General features: G+C 40.5%; 1 protein-coding gene across 3 annotated transcripts in view; it reads right to left on the reverse strand.

The window, feature by feature from the left end:
• The window catches only part of LOC144696533 (protein O-mannosyl-transferase TMTC2-like), a 207,474-nt gene that overhangs the window by 112,890 nt on the left and 71,865 nt on the right, over positions 1-22,719 (reverse strand). Inside the window, exon 4 of one of the 3 annotated variants that reach the window (XM_078567932.1) lies at positions 16,118-16,292. The exons of 1 other annotated variant lie outside the window; for it this stretch is intronic. In XM_078567932.1, coding sequence (XP_078424058.1) covers positions 16,118-16,292 — 175 coding nt within the window. Of the gene's footprint in view, positions 1-16,117; positions 16,660-22,719 lie in introns of those variants that run through there. One more of the 3 variants, XM_078567928.1, reaches the window with a different exon arrangement.

Here is a 22,719-nt window from a genome sequence, read left to right on the forward strand (position 1 = left end):
TCAGATCCATTTAGCTCAGCTGCTAGCCTCCACTAATTCCAGGCAGCGTGCAATGCCAAGTCCAAGACTAAAACTCAGAAACAAGGTCGAACAACAGATGGTTGGAAAAAATGCAGCCCCAAACCCCTTATTCAAAATGGCAGCCCGGGTGACATTGCAGACTTGCACTTAATTAAAATCTATTTAGTAGATTGCTGTTAGTAGAAATGAAACAATAATAATTTTGTCACCAACAGTTAACCAATGTAGCTCCTTTTATAAACTCTGTGCTAATCTCTCTGAAATGCTGCTGTGTGTCCGACAAGGCAGCCTCATTATTAACCAGTGTTTATCTGCTAAGCAATTCCATTGCTGAAAAGCACAGATATTTATACTGTCAAAATTGCCTAAAGGCTCATTCCAGTTTCCAAAGGTGAGTTAGAATCAGAGCATCAGAGCTGAATGATTCAGCACAGAAGGAGGCCACTCATAACATACTTGTGCCAACTCTTTGTGATAGAGCTGTTCAATGAATCCCAATCCTCTGTTCTTTCCTCATATTGTAAATTTTTCCCTTCAACTATTTATCTATGGCTCTTTTGAAAGTTCCCACTGAATCAGCTTCTACCACTCTTTCAGAAAGTGCATTCCAGATCACAAGAATTTGTTGTCTTAAATGCCATTCAAGTGTTGTAACTGATGCACTGTCTTGTTCTCACAACGATATAAAAGCACCAATTGCACAATAGGGATTGTGTAAACATGTTGTGGGTTCACTTATTGAGACCAAGTCATATGGGAACATTTAGACATAGGTATAACAATTGAAGGCACATCAGCAGCAAAGCTGTGTGCCGTGCTCTGCTGGAAAGCAAAAGTGAAACTAAAACTGGATTGCGTGACACACCTCCTTTCTAGTGATGTCATGCTGCAATTCCTTAAAAGTGTATTACAACATCCCCCAAAAGTATAAATACTTACAATACATGTTCATGTTTAGCTACCAATACATAAGGGTATAGAACTGATGAATCTATGAGTCTTTAAAGCGTAGAGGTAATCTATTGGTAAGCCCAGATCTTGTAATGGTAACCTTGTCTGGAGATTTCTTTAATTGCTCACAATGACCCGTAGGATGATCATTCTTGGATGCTGTTCCTGGTTGCATCTGGGATCTTGTCCTAGATGCAATAGGACTGCACAGTAATTGAGGAGCTGGAATAGATCTGATTTGTCTCCGGTTGTGCCTCACCATTGCACCTGTGTGTGTATTGACTTCATAGGACCTTGGTTCCGAAAAAATCATTGTCACATCAGTTGACTGCCACATACCTTCTGTGGGATCCTGGATTCAAACTTGTTGTCCCAAATCTAAACTTGGCAATTCTGTACCCACGTTTTAATCATGCACGTTGGTCATCTTCTCTTCCAATTTTATTAGTTGCTATCTAGTTTCTGAGAGAGTAGAATGGGTAAGAGTAGGTAAATTGGTATGCACTGGTCTGCCAAACATAAGTTCTGCCAGTAATGGAATAGTTGCACTTAAAGGTGTCTCTCTCAGATGCAACACTGCAATATGTAGATCTTGCTTGGTCTGTCTACATTTGAGAATTATAGATTCCACTGTGCAAATCATTTGTTTAGCTAGGCCATTAGATCTAGGGTAATGAGGAGAAGAATTAGTGTGATCGATGTTCCACTTCTCACACATATCCTGAAATGTCTTACCAATAAATTATGGAGCGTTATCCATAATGATCTCTCTAAGAACACAAAATAAACTGAAAATAGCACTTAAGAGTCTGCGTGACAGTTACGCTTGGAGTATTGGGCAATTGTCAAATAATGGGGTACTTGGTAATTGACAATGACAATGAAGTCAGTGCCATGGACATGAAAGAGGCTGGATGCAATTTTGGACCAAGGGTGGGTACGAACTTCATGTGGGATCAATGGATCAATGGTTCTTGGTGCTGACTTGGCATATGCTCTTGAGATGCCTTGCACTTCTTGACGATGACTTCAATATCATTGTTCATACCTGGCCAAGAGACTGCCTCTCTTGCAAGTCTTCTCATTCAATCTGTGCCCATGTGTGAGTGAGTGATGGCAATTATGTTTTCCATGAGATTGACAGTTTGAATCATCTATTCTCCACTCCTTGTCTCATCATGCACATCATCATGTTTTGGTTTGTTTCTGATGGAATACTGGATGGTCATTCTTATTGTTTGAAGGCGCCATTTGTATTATCTGGTTAGATCAGTGGATGGCTCTTCGTAGCTACACCAGCCTTTGCTCTAGTGCACTACCACTGCCAATGGCCATTTCTGCCACATGCCTTGTAGAATGGCTGGAAAGCTGGGCATTTCCTTGGCACATGCAGAAGGTCACACCTTCCACATGTCTTGCTAGGTTTAGGTGTTCCAGTGAATGTGCCAACAATTAGAGTTGTGCTTGGTGCCTGTAAGTTTCATCAATCTGCGAGGATTGCTTCGAATTTAGGTCCATCCTTGAGTAGCACTTTGATGCTATATGTTTTGGGCTTGCCTAACAGACCTTGCTGAAATGCTTCCATGGGAGTGGATGCGATCACCAACTCAATAATTCTATCTGGTAGCTCTGCATCTGAAAAATCACAGTATGTACCCTTTTTTCTGCTTCTGCTGACAAAATGGTCTATAGATTCTGTAGGTTGTTGTCGAAATGCCATGACCTCTAGTCGATGAATACGGAAGTTTAACCTGATGCTGAACTGGTCTTCCAATGCAGTCCATATCTTTTGGGAATAATTTAACAGCACTGCTGCTGTTAATCCTGATGTGTTCAGCTTGTGTAGACCTTCGTTTCCAATTGCTAATTTTCATTGGTTATCTGGTTCAGATACAACTGGATCAAGAAACCATACCTCTGTACGCTGTTTAAACATTTGGAATTCAAATGGTAGGTCAGTGCATCCCAATTCAAACTGGAGAATTTTGTGGACATTTTGACAATATCCCTTTGACCTTCCATCTCCAACTCATCCTCCTGCGATGAATGTCGCTATAGCTGATTTTGTGTACTTTTCTGAAGCTCCACCCATTATAATCACAACCTTCTCTGGCCCAATTCTTAGGATGACTTTGTTTTGTTTTTCTTTTTGTTTGACTCTTCCCTTGCTTGCTATTCATCTGGCCCACCCCTGGTCAGTTGCCTTTCCCAACTGAGCTAACCTGCCGCTGGTCCTCTCAATGCACTTTCTCACTCACAACGAAGGATCCGTCTGCTTACCAGCTCTTTACTTGAGCACTGTCTCTGCCTGTGCCTTCAAAGCTTTTTATTGCAGTCACCACGCTGTGATTTCAACACTCGCCATGCTACAACTCTACTGAGGTCTGACCAAAATGTCGAGGGTTGTCTCATGCCTTGTAGCACAATTTAATACTGTTCACCCTGTCGTACGTGTACTAAATCTTGCTGCCAACTTGAGTACCATGCTGCTTAGAAGGAATCAGTGCTACACACATGTTGTGTGTATTATAATGATGTAAAAGCACCAAATGCTCAAAAGAGATTGTATAAACACAATGTGGGTTAATTTATTGAGACTAGGTGCATAGGAACATTTATACAGAGGCATGAAGCTCGAAGACACATCAGCAGCAAAGCTGTGTGCTGTGCTCTGCTGGAAAGCAAAACTGAGACTAAAACGGATCGCATGACACACTTCTTTTCTATTGATGTCATGCGGCAATCCCTTAAAGACATATTAAAACACACCATCATACAATTTCCACCTCTCATTTTCCTGTTCCCTCCATTTGGTGACTGCTCATTTAGCGATCATACACCTGCCTTCTGGAACTTCCTCTTTCAACATCTCCATTGTCTCCCTTCCTGTCTTCAAAAGATCCACTCATTGCCTGTGATTTTGTTCCCACCTAATCCACCTTTTCACCTTCAGCTGCTTACTGTCCACTTCATGCTCCACTACATTGTAAAGTATTCTAAGATAGCTGTCTATACATGGGATGTTTGCTCATGAGAATCGTGAGCTATTGTTGGAGTAATTATCACACAAAGTGTAAAAGTTGGCTTGTTACTGCGCATTAACATTTAAAGTGGGTATAGAAATGGTTGGTGCTTACTTGAACATCAGTCCCAGGTTATCGTTTTTTTAAAAATCTATTGGCTGTTTAAATAATGCTAGTAACAGACTTCAGAATGTTCTTCTGAAGCTTTGCACATGCTGATGTCATTGTTTTTTTTTAGAACAGTGAGTTCTAGGAACAAAGGAATGAATGTATAAAACAGGAGGCGGCCCCTCAAGCCTGTTCTGCCATTCAATTAGATCACGGATGATCTGTACCTTAACTCTACCTTGGTTCTATAACCCTTATTACATTTGATTAACAAAAATCCAGCTATCTCAGTTTTGAAATGTTCAATTGACAGCCTCAACAGGAGGTGAGAGTTCCAGATTTCTCCTGTCCTATGTGTGAAGAAGTGCTTCCTGACACCAGCCCTGACTGACCTAACTCTAATTTTAAGGTTACACCCCCTTGTTCTGGACTTCCCACCAGAGGAAATTGTTTCTATCTATCCCTTAATCACCTTAAAAACCTCAAATAAGTAACACTGAAAAGAGTTATGTTTGCAATAAGTCAAGCCAACAGTGCTAAGGGATTATTGCTAATTAGCAAACAAAATCAGCATTCAAAGGTATACACATAATAAAATGTATTAGTTGGGATGCCATCTGCATTGTTGGTGAATCTGAAAAAAATAAATTGAATTTTTGACAGTTGGGTACCATTTTCCAAACTCCACGAAGGAAACTTGTGCAGACGTGACTTTAAGTCTCCAGGGCATTTCTCAACAAATCTAATACATCCCTCTAACATGACCTGTTTTAAAATTATTCTTTGTAATCACAGGGGCAGAATGAATTCCACCCATTTTTTAATTTAAAAGTGCAGGTGAAGAATGGATTTTTGCACATGATGTTCACTGATAGCATGTTATTGTGATATAATTCCATTGCTCTTATCAGTTTGAGTAAATCTAATTATTTCTTACACCTTCTCCTAGTGCTGCTGTGTGGTGATATATGATAATACTTAGATTGAAAGTGGCAGTGTGAAATTCATGCATCCCCTGTGCTGCTCTAACATGCACAAAAATGTTATAAATAATGTCTCCTGAAGTCATGCAGTTTTTCCAAGTTGCTGAACTGACTTCTTCATTTTTACTAATATACTAATAGTCTTCTCTCCCACCTGCATGAAGCTTTCTATTAACTAATGTATCCCCTCCTCCAGCTGCATCTGAGCAGCAATGACATCTGTTGTAAGTTTGATTTTTAAATGGACAATTTCCAAAACAAATACGCATTTGTAAAATTTTGTTGTCATTAATTCAGCACACCATCCTAAGTATGCATCACATTTTGGCTGAAAATTTTGCTTGAAAATATTTTTTTCTTCGAATGCAATATTACAACTGGGGAATTAGATTGTCCACGTATGCATTTCCAGAACCAGTGCTTGAATTACTAAACTAGTATAGTTCAGAAAATATTTTTGCAAGGTGAAAATATCAACGCGTTTCGCTCCTATTGTTCAAGTTTTGGTCAGTAAGTAGATATTAGTTCTAAGCACCTTTCATAAAGATTTCCTATTAAGCAGTTACTAAAGTACAGGGCAGTGCACTGGCTTTTACTACTGTGTTGTGCCTCAAAAGAGAAAGGTCTTACCCAAGATAACCTAGCCCTAAGTCAGTTTTAAATTGTGATTCAATTGTCTGGCAACTGCCTACAATGCACAATGTAAAATCCGGCCATCTCCTGCAGGCATGTGTGGGATGTATAACGATGATCCAGAAATCCTTCGCTCCATTAGGATGTTTCGTGAGGTATTCTGGACAGGTAGTTACTTTTCACAGTTTAAAATAAAAGAGTAATAATGAATCAGAGCCAATTGTCCTGATACAGGAGACTGTGTTTGTCTATAGTATTGAAAGACAGCTTGTCATTTGGAAAAGTTGAAGTAGCATTTTTGCTTTCTGTATTTTTCACAATCTATTAGCATTATTAGTTAATTAATAATTCAATATTCTCTGAAAAAGTTGGGCGATTTTGGGTGATTGACAGGCATGCATGCCAACTATTCGTCTATACCCACAGGGAAGAAATTGCTGTCGATTTGAGGTCCCATCCTCATTTACATTAGGCCGGTGAGTTGTGGGGTACCAAATGAAAATCCTCACGCAGCTCATCGAATTAAGGCTGAGTAATTGCGGGAGAGGAGTCGCGATGGAATAGGGGAGGTTCCTAGGCCAGCAACGAACCAGATTATTTCTATGGGCCCCGAGGAAAACCGATCCTTGGAACCCCCAACAATTTTTATTAAATGTTACCTGGGTCTCATTTTGTCTGTGCAACTTCTGTTCGGTCCCAAGCTAAATTGTATATTAAAAGGGGCCAAATGCCTGAAGCAGGTGCTTTGGGAGCTAAGCAATTCTCTACAGAACAAAATGTTGTCCATAACATCATCATGGGTTAACGAGCTGGTACACCTACTAACCCTCTTTTGAGGCCCATATTAAAGACACTCATGCACTATTATTGATGTTCAGCAAACCCATGTGAAAGTAAGCTTCCACATCTGCTATACCCAGTGGCACAAAACATCAGATCACAGCCACAATCTAACAATTTTACCACCAACTAGCTCCATCAACAAATTATTCATTTTATTTTGAATTATGGGGAAACCATGTACACTGCAGATTATTGGGCTTCTACTGTAAACAGCTCAACTAAATTTGCAGCAGGAAAAACCCTCTGAAATAAGCTATTGCTGCTTCCTGTAAACAGAACTTTGCATATTATTTTGATCTTGGTCCACGTTTGGTCCATCCATGTTTAATTGTTGATTGGTAGCAATATCATAGAGACTTAAGATGTCATTGGTTGCAAAGATTTTATTATTCATTCATGGGAAGTGGGCATCACTGGCTAGGCCAGCCTTTGTTGCCCATCCCCAATTGCCCTGGAGAAGGTGATGGTAAACTGCCTTCTTGAACCGCTGCAGGCCCTGTGATGTAGGTACATCCACAGTGCTTTTAGGGGGGGGAGTCCCAGGATTTTGACCCAGCGACAGTGAAGGAACGGCGATATACTTCCAAGTCAGGATGGTGAGTGGCTTGGAGGGGAATTTTCAGGTGGTGGTGTTCCCATGTGTCTGCTGCCCTTGTCCTTCTAGATGGTAGTGGTCGAGGGTGTGAAAGATGCCATCATGGCCTGGCACTTGTGTGGCGTGAATGTTACTTGCCACTTGTCAGCCCAAGCCTGGATATTGTCCAGGTCTTGCTGCATTTGGACATGGATTGCTTCTTGAGTACATTGTAGAATATTTACTTTGGGCAAAGTTCTTCTCTTACTTCCTCCAGAAAAAAAATTATGGTGGGTTAGAAATTGTTGGAGTGGACAAACAACTGTTGCATATGCATTAAGTTCCTACGCTTGTTATTGAATTGGAAACATTATCCCACTTAAAATAAATGCAATAATTGAAGTAGCAGATTACAAGAATTTATTAAGTATTCATCTGCCAATATTGTCAACAGTAAGTTTTAGCTGTATTTTTTAAGGAGTTAGGAAATTTCCCTGTCCTAGCTGGTTTCACCTTATCTCGAACCTGCTAAGATTGACAGTTGTAATAAAATGACAATTGTGTGTGTCACTGGCACATAGACTGCCTGACAAATGAGGTCAAGCTGAAGGTGAGCAGCAATACAAAGTCACAATCTGTTCAGAACAGCCACATTCAAAATGGTTGCCCTGTCTTTGTGGCATGAGTAGTACACCAGGTACAGTTAATTAATTGTTTTAATAATAGCTGGTTGTTGAATGTGACAGATTACTTAACAGCAATTCTACTTCCCGAAATGTCGGATGTAGTTAATTTAAAGGAAAACTTGCAGGTTCTAAATGACTTCTGTTTAATGCAAAGAACACTCGGCACTGATCGATGTGGAATGATTGTTAGTCTTTTGTTCCCAATCCATAAAATCCCGTTGCTTGCTGCTGACTAAAACTACACATGAATTTAAGAACTATTAGCTGTTTGCTTTAAGAGTACAGGATGATTATTAACAGATTCTGTTGAATCATTCAGACGAATCTACTAATTATAAAAAGCCTCCTCATGTTGACATGGCTAATTTCCCTCTTTATCTCATTCAACATTGTCACAATGAAGACGGCCATTTTATGTTTTAAAAGAAAGCTGCTGATAGCCATTGTAAAGCTGTAAGTGATTGATCTCAGTATAAGTTTAAAAAAATCCACTTCGAAACTAGTTTACTGCCTGGCTAAATGACCTGATAGAAATTAATTTGTGCTGGGAACCAGAACTGGAGAAAAATTCAGGGTGAAATTTAACCCCAGCAATGGCACAAAATAGGTGGTAGTGGAACAGACTCTTATTATAGGCCTCGTCTAAATTTCCTTACCATTAAAGTCAATGTAAAGGAAACACATGCGGTGTATGGCATGTGGTCAATCCACTGCCATCTGTTTTGTGCCCCCCTCCACCCCACTGAAGTTGGATCCCACCTCCCCTCTCCCTTCTGTGAAATAAATCTAAGAGATGAGTTTAATTGTCACTCATATTTTCATGTGAAATGCTCATCGATGCAACAATGACAGTAAGGGGTCAAATCACAATCTGCGCTAAGCCAAGCGATTGGAGACTCCTTCCAGAAGGCCATCTCACACCAGTTTAAGTTATTTCAGCCCAGTACAAAGCCACAAGTTAAGGTGCCCTTGGGAGTCTGTTGGGCCACGTGGAAACTCCTAAGAAATATTAAATAGAATTGCTTTTAACGGGGGATCCTCGCAGCTACATCAGGGGAACAGAGCCCTGTGTGAGCATCCAATAGCCTTGTACACGGCGCTCCTTCATGGCTGATCTCAGTGCAATTTGCAGTCATGCGCAGCGGCCAATGCCACTCCACGTTGCTGACCATAGATGCTGTTAAGAGACCAGTAACAGCAGCATTAATACAGCCCAAAGAAATTATAGCTTTCAGCTTCTCTGCAGCTAAATTACCTACAAAGTCTTCCAAAAAGATAAACAGGTTTAACTGTGCATCACTCACGTTACTTGCACTGGCAGTCCAGTTAGATACAGGTAAACTTTGACTTCATTCAGCTTGGAAAGTGATAAAACAACAGACATACAATATATATATATTGGAAAATTATGCTGATGCAAGCAAACCAATGGAGGTATTTGGAGGATTCTTTATTGTAAATTTAAAACAAAGCTGACTGATGGCTGAAATAACTGTAAACCTGTCTACATGTTGCTGAGGAGCAGGTGTGGGTGCAAAAGCAATCAGGGAACAAAATGTGTTTCCAGCTTATCACTTGCTGACAGGAGCTATTATCAGACAAGTAGAGCATATAAATGCCATCTGGTTACCATGTTTTACCCCCCTCCATCCCTCCACACCACCCCACCCACCCACCCTTCCTTTCTAGTCAAAAACTAAAAATTCAGATCATACATTAAAACTGCTTTCTCACTCCCCTGAAGAAGCCAATGTTAACATGCTTCTTAGTAAACTCTGCATCACCCATTTGTCGCAGATCTGTTTAAGCTGCACAGAGAATGAGCAAAATTTGAATTGGCAATACATTTCCATTTTATGCCTGCCAGTCTTTTCATTGAGTTCACAGCCTCCTATTTGAGCATTTTTATTATCAGGAGTTGGACCAAGTTGTTGAAAAAGCAATGGCACTGTAATTTGCAATTTTATTTGAAAAAACTGATCAATTCCAGCAGCGATTTTTTTTCTTACACAACCTGAGCACTAATGCAGAACTGTTGATTTTTCCTTGCCAGTCAAATTCCAGTTATAATAATGCTTGCACTCAATGCATGTGACATAGCTTGTACCATTAACATTATTGCAGCAATACTGATCAATAATATTTATTAAACTGTATTTCTTGCAGCCATTTCTTGTAATTAAAAGGCGCAAGTTTATTTTGATGAGGTTTTCAATAGGTATGCGATCACATGTTCTTAAAATGTCCCTAGACAGGGATAATCTAATAAAAAGTTCCTGCCATTCCTTTTAAAGTTGTGCATGTGTTTCTTGGCTTCCAAAGGGCACCCTTTCTTGCCCTATGTTTTTTTTAAAGTTCAGATCTTTGCATTCCTGCAATGTGTTTACAGAATGTTTGGCATGGTCAGCTGTGCCCTTTGGCGACTAGATTTCCTGCCTCCACAAAAATATTCTAAGAAAATGAGCTGGACGAAAGCAGTATTTACAAGGATGCCTGAATTAGTCCTTCCTTGGTTTGACAGATGGACACGTGCAGCCGGTTTGATTAATAGCTCCTTTCGTAGGCCCCAGCTTACTCCATGTACACGGGCCACAGTGGATTAACATGTCCACTCATCTCCAGCTGTAACACTGCAGGGTTTTTATTTCAGCTAGTAATTCAGGTATCCTGTCATCAATATAAATTGACATAATGTATTTGACTGTACACATGCTGCACCAGGTAGGCATGGATCAACAAGGAGATAATATTCCAATATATCCATGTAGATCAAATCCATATTATTGTCAGTACTTAAAAAATGAAATATATATTTATCTATATATATAAATATACAAACATAATCTCAAAAAGGCAGACAAATGCATTATTACTTGACTGTGTTACTAGGCATACATTCTAAATGCATATAGAATGGACTTCTAATAATGTAACAACCTCCTTCTGCTGTCAGCTGTGTCTCAGTTGCTTGCACTCTTGTCTTTAAGCCCAGAGGTTGTGGGTTCAAGCCCCACTCCAGGACTTCAGCCCAAAAATCAAGGCTGACATTCCAGTGCAGTTCTAAGGGAATGCTGCACTGTTGGAGGTGCTACCTTTCAGGCGAGGCATTAAGCTGAGGCCCTGCCTACCCACTCAGGTGGATATAAAAGAATCAATGGCACTATTTTGAAGAAGGGGAGGGGAGTTATCCGTGGTGACCGAGCCAATGTTTATTCCTTAACAACACCACAAAAATAGGTTATCTGGTTGCTAACACGTGTGGGAGCTTGCTGTGTGCAAATTGGCTGCTGCATTTCCAACAATTGTGATTATGCTTCAAAAACACTTAGGCCAAGATACTGAGGTTGGCGAGTGGGGGGTGGGGCCTGCTCACCGACATGCGGGATGACATACGGTGGAACTCCTGACGTCACCCTGCGTCATTTCAATTTTCAGGTCAGCGGGGGCACAGCCGAATCAATTATGCGCCCGCCGACCTGTCAACGGCCAACTGAGGCCATTTAAAAACTAATTGAACTAGTTAAAGGACCTGCCCATCCAACCTTAAGGTTGGTGGGCTGGCCGGGAGCCCTGGCGGGCTTCAGAAAAAGCATGAAACCTCATCCAGAGGCGGGATGAGGTTTCATGTTGGTTTTTAAAAATGTAATAAAAGTTTAATTAAAAGTGATGGACATGTCCCAACTCATGTGACAGTGTCACATGAGGGGACGTGTCAGGGAAATTTTATTTCTCTACATTTACCATTTTTAAATTTGAAGCGGATCTTCCTGAGGCTGCATTTAGCCTCAGGGAGATGAGTGCGCTCTTTCGCGCAAAAGAGTGCACTCCCGGCTTAGGGAATCCCATATCCCACCCATACAGGGAGCGCACAGCATTTCCTGGCGGACGTCAGGCTGGGCGGGCCTTACTTGGCCCACCCACGTAAAATGGCGGCATGTCCCCAATCGGAGATGCCAATCAGAGGCGCGCCCGCACGCGCCCACTCCTGAACTTCGTCCCCTATGACGGGGAAAATTCTTCCCTTAAATGCTGTACAGCACTTTCGAACATCCTGTTATTGTAAAAGGCGCCAGATAAATCTTCTTTCTCTGGATACATTTGCAGTATAATAATTATTAAGACCTATTTCCTGGGCTGTTTCCAGCGGAGTTCTGCAGGACTCAGAATTAGGTCCCTTCCTATTCGTGTTATATATCAATGATTTAGAACTAAATGTAGCGGGAATGATTAAGGTGTTTGCAGACGATACAAGCATTGGCCAAGTAGTTAATAGTGAGGAAGAAGGTTGTAGACTGTAGGAAGATACTAATGGACTAGTCAGGTGGGCAGAAAAGTGATAAATGGAATTCAGTCTGAAAAAGTGCGAGGTGATACATTTGGGGAGAGTAAAGAAGCCAAGGCAATACACAATACATGGCAGGATACTGAAAAGTGTAGAGGAACAGAAGGATGTTCACATGCATGTTCTCAAATCCATGAAGGTAGGACAGGTGGATAAGGTGGTTAAGAAGGCATATGGGATACTTTCCATTATTGGGCGAAATATAGAACATAACACCAGTGAGATTATGCTAGAACTGCATAAAACACTAGTTAGGCCACAAATAGAGTACTTCTGCATTTCTGGCCACTGCATTACAGGAAAGATGTGGTCGCACTAGTGAGGATAGAGAAGGTTACGACTATGTTGCCAGGAATAGAGATTTTTAGCTACAAGGAGCAACTGAATAGACTGGCGCTGATTTCTTTGGAACAGAGGAGGCTGGGGGGAGGTTTGGGTGCATAAATTATGAGCAGCTAAGATAGAGTAGATAGAAAGGACTTACTTCCCTTCGCAGAGAGGCCAATAACCAGGGGGCAGGGATTTAAAGAAATCAGCAGCAGGTTTAGAGTGGAGTTAGGAAGCATTTTCTTCATCCAGTGGGTTGTGAGAGTCTCAAAACTAACTCATTGCATTTAAGAAGTATTTAGATGAGCACATGATGTGCTTAACCTATAGTGCCGTGGTGTGCAGCCATTTGCAAGATGCCACTAAATCTGCAGCTGATCCTTGGAAGGAGCCGGAAGTGAAGAAGTTCAAGACCACACTGACTTCTCAGGCCACTAGCAGGGCATGGTGACTAGTGCTGTAAGGTGTGAAGAATACGGTGACAAGGGAGCAGGTGTTTGTAGCCATTTTCTGGAGAGTCGCAGTCTGCTGTAACACTGGTTCTCTGTGATCCCCAGACAGCTCAGCGGTAGATCTTGTGTAGAGGGTTTAGCCTTGCAGCCTTCCTGCCCTACACTCCTCTCCCACGTCCTCCTGATGTACGGGGCAAAGGAAGCTGGCCCTCATCGCCGCTGTGCCTAAAGTTTCCTCCTCCCCCATTATCAGCTGGAGCCTTCCCCCTGGGTAGATGGCCACCCAGTTATCCTTGAGAGTCTTGCCCCTGCTCTTCTTCCAGAGGGCCGATCATATTCAAAGCCCAGATGTTAAGTGCCACTCTGCTGCCTGTGCAGCGCCAAGGCCTTATCAAGTGCCCAGTTCCCCTTTGCCCAGCTGACCCTCTTATGGTGCAGGTGTAAATGCCATGATTGGCTCCCCACACTTTACCCACTTGCCTTCAGCTGGCCAGTTCCTGAATTCCTGCGTAACCTGTTCAGCACTTTAAAAATCAGACCTTCCACCATTTCCAAGCTCTTATTGAGCTTTCCAACTTTCTTAATGGACCTGAATTGAAGTGAGAGTGGGATTCCTGTCCCACCATTCCCCTACAGTGCTTATTATTGCTGGCGCCGGAATTGGCACCTTGATGCGTTTGCGTGTCTGTGTCTGTGTGTGTGTTTCTAATATTACTTAGTCATTGTTTGTGTAACTTATGCTTTCAAATTGCTGGTCGTCAATGAGAACATGAAGAGTGCTGGCCACAGGCACTCTGGTTCCACAGGTGCTTGTCACCTCCCACTACCTCACCCAAATGCTCATTATTCACTTCTGTACATGTCACAAGGCTATTCATCACTAGTGAGTCCAAACCAACATTCCTGCTAAGCTAAATGAGTATGTAGCCATGCAGCAGCCAAAAGTGTACCAAGTCAGCCTTGTTAATGTGATCAATTACACATGTGCATGACCATGCAAAATAAAAATTAAAAGGGTCGCACACTGGAAATAACGGGCTGCGCAGAAAGACTAAATTTTAAAGTGAACGTTGACTCAAATTGTCTTCAATTCCAGCTGAGACCATCTAATAGCATAGACCAACAGGCATGAGGCCTACCTGGTGCATATGTTTCAGCATATTACAGACAAATAACTCATTAACCCATCATGGAGATTACCTATTTCAGTCACAATGAACACAACTCACCTGATTGTGAAATCCATTTCACCTCTATTATACTTAGACATTAGTTTTAAAACATTAAATTATTTGAAATACATTATAAAAAAAAGTCCTCTAAACACTTTACTACTTTGTGTCTATTGGTTTAGCTGGAAGATGATTTGCTTCACTTCCCTACTGTGCATTTGTCATTTTAATTTACTGAAGCACTACAGTGATATTATGATATGCAAAAGCATATGTGGCTTACAGGTATTATTAACCATTTAGTTCAATACTGTGGACTATTGCAAACCTTCAATATAGAACAAATATGTTACTTTACCACAGAATTTCCTGTCTGACTTCCTGAACTCATCAATCATTTGGTGTTTCAAAATCAAAAGTCTGTGAGATTTCTTTAAAACATTCAAAAATCACATTAAGATCCTTGATTGGGATGCATCAAAATTCATAATTACTACTTAAAATATATAGATTAATAGTTATATAATCCATTTATTTCTTGCCTTGTCAGACTGGCAGCCCATAATGGAAATTGAATAAATACTGACACTTAAAAATGTTGAATGCTACCTTTCAAATATTGCATTGTCAGGCAAATAATTATAGACCAGCTACTTGACAATACATGAAAAATATTTCTGTGGGGATCCAATTCAAACGTAGCTTAATATCCCATCCTTGTGAGAGAATAAGTGATTTTAAATCTATGGTACTCAAAGCTCTCCACTACTGAGGTTCTCCTTGCCTCTGTTGTTGGCTAATTGATGGAGATTGATTGCTATGATTAGTCAACAACTCCATTATCATTGTGTCATACAAATACCAGAATAGCAAAAGGCAAACTCAGCGGCCATTAATTTCTTTTGTCTAGCAGTTTCTGTGTTCCTATGAATGCTTCCACGCTTCCTATTTGTCTTAGCAGATTTAAGTTCAGACCAAGAAATTCTCAGGTTTGATCACTAGCCTGTGCCGTGGTATGTGATCTCTGGCTGTACCCTGATGTAGGGCCTACAATTGGCCTGAGCCACTCTTGAGATGTTCTTTGCAGCAATGTAAATTTTGCCTGTGATGACTCCATGCTATGGTTGATAGTCTGCTGACCTGTATTGTCAAGGTTTACACATGTATAGCAGTTATAGGAGTGAGTGCTGGCAGTAAACAATTCATGTGGAACTGTACCCTAACAATGGTTGGCTAGAGGGAGGGGAGGAAATTCGTGATACTAAAATCTGAATTTTCTAAGACACCTTTTGAGAACGTACATGCGATCAGCTCAGTTCCTATATGGTTATAGTTTAAAAACATTGTGTTAATCAAAGCTATTATCCAAATATTTGCGGCTAAATTAGTGGCACTGCCAAGTACAACACAAGCTACTCTCAATCAGGCATCTCTGCACTACTTTGCACCCAAGTCCAATGCTGTGAAAACCAGCATGAACCTTTTTTGTTCTCTATAACAGTTTTTTTCCTAAATTGAACAAGAATCATTACTGTAAACAAATGGAACATTGCAGCTGTTGTCTGCACTAAGGGGGAGGCAGTACAGTCAATGACTGAGTACAAGGGATGGGCAATCTCCGATTCACTCCATTTTATCGACGTGTCCAAATTGCTATCAGCATGACACCAATCCCCGATGTGGTTTATATTGGCTGTGACACAAAGTGCACAAATAGACCAGAATGCACTCTGAAGGTCAAATGCAACTGCGAAAAAGCAACAAATCTGAAAGGCACTTAATATAATTGTTATCAGCATGTGCATGACAGCTCAAGAAACACAGGATTTCATTGAAGGGATAATTTCATACGGCTATGCTTCCAGTCAGAAAATCATGGGTTGCCCATACTTGGATTTCTGACTGTACTGTCAATGGGTGAGGTTCCCTGCCAGCCAGGTGGATTCACAGTTACTCCGTTAATGTGTGGTCATTAATCCTGTATTAATCTGAAACTGCTTACCTTGTGAATCAATGAAATAAGTTGGTAAAATTTGAGCCTGCGATCTACAAAAACATCATAGACAGCTGAAATAGCCAGGACAGTTACTCCTTGCTCCTTCCAAAGCATACTGCAGGCAGCACTCATGAAGCTTCCAAACAACCAGGCCCAGGTCCACAGAGATCGTCCCCTGCACCTACAGTGCCGGATGTAACACATTAAAGAAAGGAGGAAAAAGAGCCCAGCTCCGACATCTGCTCGGCCTACAACTCCTGCCACTGCCTCAGTGTGGATAGGGTGAGTTGCAAACAGTAGGCCTGCAATAAAAGTCCAATAGCCATCGCCAAACAGCACCCGGGAGAAGTTTGTGAAGAGACCAGTGACTGCACTGTGCAACAGCACGTTGACAAAATGATAACCCCAGGGATCCATACCTCCAAAGGCACAGTTAAAGCGAAAGGAAAATGTACACAGTGGGCGGTAGGACTTGTGGCTACCACTGTGTGTAAGAAGGGTTCCCCAAAAGTCATTGTAAAAGATATTCGTCCATGGTGTTTCTGGAAGCAGATCTGGGTTGGCTTTAATGGCTCGGCTGGAAGAAAACATAAAAATAAAATTAGTTATTGCACATAAAAAGGGGTGATGATAATTTTAATAGCAGATCTCTAATCACATTCCATGCTGCATTACAAAGATCACCTGCTATTACTGAGATATAAACAAAATACTACAGATGCTGGAAATCTGAAATAAAAACAGAACATTCTGGAAAAATTCAGTAGATCTCGCAGCATCTGTAGAGAGAAACAGAGTTAATGTTTCAAGTCCATATGACTCTTCTTCAGAGCTAAAGAGCAGAAATGTGATGGATTTTATGCTGTTTAAGAGGGGGTGGAGCAGGTGGAGCAAAATAGGTCAGTGATAGGTGGGAGCTCAGGAGAGATTGACAAAGATGTCATGGGTGCAAGACAAAGGGGTGTTAATAGGAGTGTTAAAGACAAAAGGAGGTGCTGATAGTGGCATAAAGGTAAGATAACTGAATGTGTTAATGGCAGGACAAGGGTCAGCACTCTGTGAAAGCACAACATAGAAACATAGACAGCCCTGTGGGATTGGTGGGGCGGGGTGCAGTTGGAGAAAAGGGAGAGTAAAAGGATAAAATAAATAAATACATATTTAAAAATTGGATTTAGAAATAGGTAAGGACGGAAGAGAGAATTCATGGTCTGAAGTTGTTGAACTCAATGGCCATTTCAACACACAATCCTGCTGTCATGCCCACATGTCCATCCACTGCAATGTTCCAGTGAAGCTCAACACAAACTGGAGGAAAAGTACCTCATTTTCCAATTAGGCACTTTATAGTCTTCCGGGCTTAACACTGAATTCAACAACTTCAGACCATGAACTCTCTCCTCCATCTTTACATCTTTTTAATACAATTTTTTATTTTTATTTATTTTAATTTTTTATTTATTTGTTCTTTTATCCTTTTTCCCCAAACACATCTGCCGACCCCACAAGGCCATCTGTCACTTGTTTCAATGTTGTGCTTTCACAGAGCGCTGACCCTTGCTCTGCCATTAACACATTCTGCTACCTTACCTTTATGCCACTATCAGCACCTTCTTTAGTCTTTAACACTACCATTAACACTCCCTTTGTCTTGTGGCCATGATATCTTTGTCAATCTCTCCTGAGCTCCCACCTATCCCTAACCTTCTATTTTGCTCCACCCCCTCTTAAACAGTATAAAATCCATCACAGTTTTACGTCTCTTTAGCTCTGAGGAAGAGCCATGTGGGCATGAAACGTTAACTCTGTTTCTCTCTCCACAGATGCTGCCAGACCTGCTGAGTTTTTCTAGCATTTTCTGTCTTTATTTCACCTGTTATTACTGTTCTTTTGGTCTCTGCAATGTCAGTATAAGAATATGATTACTTAAGTCTCTACAGCATTAGGCTTTTTCCTTCATACTGATAAACTATATTCTGATACCTCATTGGAAAACAGTTGATTCTTACTACTTCAAGTTTTAGCTCCCTTAGTATCACACCTATTCCTCTTCCTGAGGATAAGCTAATGTTCTACACCTGATCCTCTGCCAATGCTGCTTTTCTTGACAATGTACTTCAAACTGTGAGCTATGTATATATATATATATACAGAGAGAGAGAGAGAGAAAGAGAGAGAGAAAGAGAGAGAGAGAGAGAGGAATAGTGAACATGAACCTGTATCATAGTTATAAGCTTAACAACTTCAATGTCATTTTACACATGCCTTGGGGGTCTCAATGAATTGCAATGTATTATTTGTGTGATAAATGGTTGGAGCAGTTTCCTGCATAAGCTATGAGCTATGCTTTTGGTACCTCCAAACTCAATTATTTCAAAGCTCTCCTCGCTGGAGGTCCATCTTTCACCCGCCATGAACTTGAGCTTCTCCAAAACTCTGCTGCCACTCTCCTAACTCACTCCAAGTCCCATTCACCTATTATGCCTGTGTTCACTGACCTACATTTCCTCCTGGTCCACCAATGCCTCAATCTTAAAATTCTTATCCATCTGGTCAAGTCCTTCCGTGGCCTCACCACTACAACCCTCCGAGAACCCTGTATTCCCACAACTCTGGCTCTTGTCCATCTCTCCCCCCATCACACCACCATTGGTGGCATGCCTACCATTGTCCAGGTTATAACCTCTGGAATTTCCTCCCAAAGCCTCTTTGCCTCTCCATTACTTTTTCCTCCTTTAAGACATTGCTTAAAAGTTACCTTTTTGACCACACATTTGATCACCAGTCCTAATGGCTCCTTCTTTGGCTCAGTGTCAATTTTTATGATTATGCTATGAAGATTGGGATATTTTCTTATATTAAATGTGTTATAAAAATGTTGTTGTTATAATATGTCTTTAAGGGATTGCAGCATGATGTTACTAGAAAGGAAGTGTGTCATACGATCCAAAAGCTTCTGCATTTAAGCAGAGCACAACACAGGCAGCTCTGCTGATGTGTCTTCAAGCTTTATACATTTGTCTAGCTGGTATGTGCCTAAGTAAATAAATAAATACAAAACATCTTTACCCAATCCCTTATGACTGCTTTTGTATCATTATAAAAACACTACAGTTGTTGCTGAAAGGACATTTAAAAGTGAGTCCCAGAAAATTTCAAAAACTAAATTAAAATAAAATAAGAAATTAGAGCAAAGAGTGTAAAAGTGATAGCTTAAAACAAGGGAAATGAAAATGGTATCATTAATGAAAAAATACAGATCAACTGAATGAAATAATGAGGTGGCGATTTACATAGTAAGTCAGAAGCTATGATTGTAGGTGATTCTTTTTTCTCTGTTGATTTTAACAAAACTTGAGTAGAAGTGACAAATTAACTTCACCTTTTACACATTCCCAAGTTAATAAAATATCATTTGCTGCATAAATCATCTTCATGGACCATTGAAAAGAAATGGCAGAATGACGCCACAATGAATACCATAAAGATTATTTGCTCTTAGTGTGTGAAAGAAGAAATAACTTGCATTTATTGCCAAACAGCACACAGTAAGGTCTCACAGCATTCAGATAAATGATGGGATAGATTTTTACTTTGGGCAGACTTCCAACAGGTGGAGGGCTCGTGCTGTCCATGCAAAGACTTTGCCATGAAGCCCAAACCTATTTGAAAGTTGAGTCTCATTCTGGTTATTGCTGGTGGGCTTTGAACACTAATTCTGACCACTCTGTGGGCCAGAAGTACTATCTTATGGGTGGAGGTGGGGAATTAAAGAGAGGGCACGGATAGGCCAGAGGTAGACTGAAGGTTTTTTGAGGGACCAGCAGGTGTAGAAATGCACAAATACCTTAATACTTACCTGGGTTGCTTTTTGAGCAGCCTGCACTGGTTACTTCAATGATTCCTGCTTAGGCGCTCAATGCCTGGTACCAATGAGGGCAGCATCCACAGGACACACATTACCCACTGGTGCCTCAAAATTGCATTGGGGTTCTAGGTATATCAGAGAAAACTGGAAATGTCTAATAAACTTATAAATAAGGTATAACCACTAACTGGAAATGTATAGTGTCAGTCTGAAAATAATGTGCACCATTATAAGTTGACAGTTACACATTACACAGGTATTTCAGTCCAAATACTAACAGCACTTTGCAATCAGCTTTGAAAAATAGACTAACCTTGAAACATCCAATTTTCAGCATTTCAATGTATATTTCCCCCAATTAAGAAATCTTATTTTCTCCCTTCCCAGTTAAGGAGTGGACTAATTGCACTGTGAATCATCTTTGAGAGAATGGGTCTGCCAACTGTTTCCTATTTCAAACTAACTACATCAGCCTCCAATTAATAATGTAACTCGCCTCTTCGAGTGCACAAGTGTTTTATGTATTAACTGCTGCTCTGATATTTTTCCTCACTTCGAATTGAGAAGTGCCTCATCATTGGAAACTGGCATCCATGGTTGCAATTACCATTCGGAAACTGTAGATATAAACACATGGATAATGACCTTTAAAGTTAGTGTTTACTGCCAGTTTAAAAAGCTGTGCTTTCCCCTCAGTTCTTAATTTAATATCAAGAACTGAGAGGGAAAAGGATAATAGTGTAAAGTAAAAAAAACAGTTTAAAATAATCCCTTTATTGGCCTCAAAAGCAGTTCCAAAAGTTTTCATAATGCAAAATACAAGTAAGACACATCTTTACAAGTAAAGTGCATATATTTAGAAAGGAGAAAGAACTTGAATATAGTGGTTTTCATGACCTCAGACAGTTTAATTAAATGACTTCACATTCAATGGAATCTTTTTGAAGTGTAGTCACTGTTGTAACGTAGAGAAATGTTGCAGCCATTTCACACACAAGGAACACATGAGTAGATAATCTGCTTTTGGGATGTTGGTTGAGGGATAACTGTTGGCCAGAACAATGCGAGAACCCTCTGACTCTTATTCCAAATAGTGCCATAAGATCAGTTATGTCCACCTAAGACATCAGATGATTTGACATCTTATTCAGAAGACATCTCATTCACCCAATGAAGTGTCAGCTTAGATTATGTGCTCCAGACTCTGGACTGGGGCTTAAACACATGACCTTTTGACTCAGCAAAAAAAGCTCTACCAAATTGAGCCAAAACTAATTTGTAAATAAACAGTGTGTTGCAAAGTATATTTTGAAACTTGAAAAACTGGTGTGAAAATTTAATTTTTCAACATGTGTAATGAACAGAATATTATTATGAAATATGGTGCATCCATCTTGGTAATGGTCATTGTTGTGATATGATGTGCATGCACCTTTAAGGGTGGTTATCTTAAACTACTATCAATCATTACTATCTCAGCAGAATGTGACGTATTAGTCCCATAACTTGTTATCAGATTAATGTTAAAATGTAACTTTTCCCCTTTAAATTCAGGAGAAAATCACTGCCCAAAAAGGTCCAGGAATTTATCAGTTAAAAACTTATTTTGAAAATTGCTACCTATGGAGTGCTGCACTGAAATATCTGTCAATCTTTCTGAGTGCACTTAAGAATCAGCATGCAAATATGTTTTAATATAAAATCCCTGTGATTGCAAAGCATTTTTTTTCAAGTATTTAAAGCATCATGACCTCAAGATTTTTCTCGCCTGATTCAGCGATGCATGACCAGAGTTCATACATACTGAGGTCAGATTATCGATGGCAATCATCAGTGTCGGGCCTTCTGCCTTGCCAGTAGCAGTGAGGAGTCCAGGAAGGGAGGATTTAGGGGCTAGGGGCAACTGTGACTCCTGTGGAATTGGGCGGGGCAGGGGGCGGTGGGGGTTGGACTAGTACTCCTCCTGCATCCACAAAGTGGTTTTTTTTTTAACAAAAATGTAATCATTACTTAGAGTTGACAGTCAAAAAGAATCTGAAGGATCCTCAGTGAGGTAAGCCCAACCACTGCCTCACCATTGCTGAAAAATTTTCTCAGCAGGGTCTTGCAACAGTGTTAGACTGCAAATTTGCATATTTAAGCAGTCTTGCACGTGTTTTAAGCATCCACCCAAGTAACCCCCAAAAAATCCCCACAAGTTTATCAGTGAGACCAGCCACTGCACTTATTAGACGTAGGCTGTCCCACTACTAAATTCTTAGGATTTACCTTAAATCCCAAGAAATAAGTGCAATCCATTTCAATTTCTACCCCCTATCTCTTCAGTGACCAAGTGTGATTGAAGCTGGTGCTCCAACATTTCTTCACTGAATTGTAAACACAAATGTATTGCCACTCTTTCAATAATATGTCATTGTTCTATTGTAATATTCAATACCACCCTGGAAATATTTAAACTTGGCAGTGGGACTTTTTGTATGCATAAATGATAAATTCAGCTTTCATCAAGCAAATGCATCCTGCTGAATTATTTTCCATTACATCTGCAATCATTTCTGGATTGTTTTTTTTTAATATGAACATGAGAGAAATGCATTTCTATTGGGAATAAACTTCTGCTCGTGGAACTGCTTGGCAATTTGTCATTTCAACTGCAGGGCATGGGCTCAACTCATATATCCAGGCAGACAGGATGATTTCTGCTTTTGTTGATGGCCATTAAGAGCATTAAGTGAAATTA

Source organism: Cetorhinus maximus, chromosome 22 (genome assembly GCF_964194155.1).
Source record: "Cetorhinus maximus chromosome 22, sCetMax3.hap1.1, whole genome shotgun sequence".
In the NCBI taxonomy this organism is placed as follows: Eukaryota; Metazoa; Chordata; class Chondrichthyes; order Lamniformes; family Cetorhinidae; genus Cetorhinus; species Cetorhinus maximus.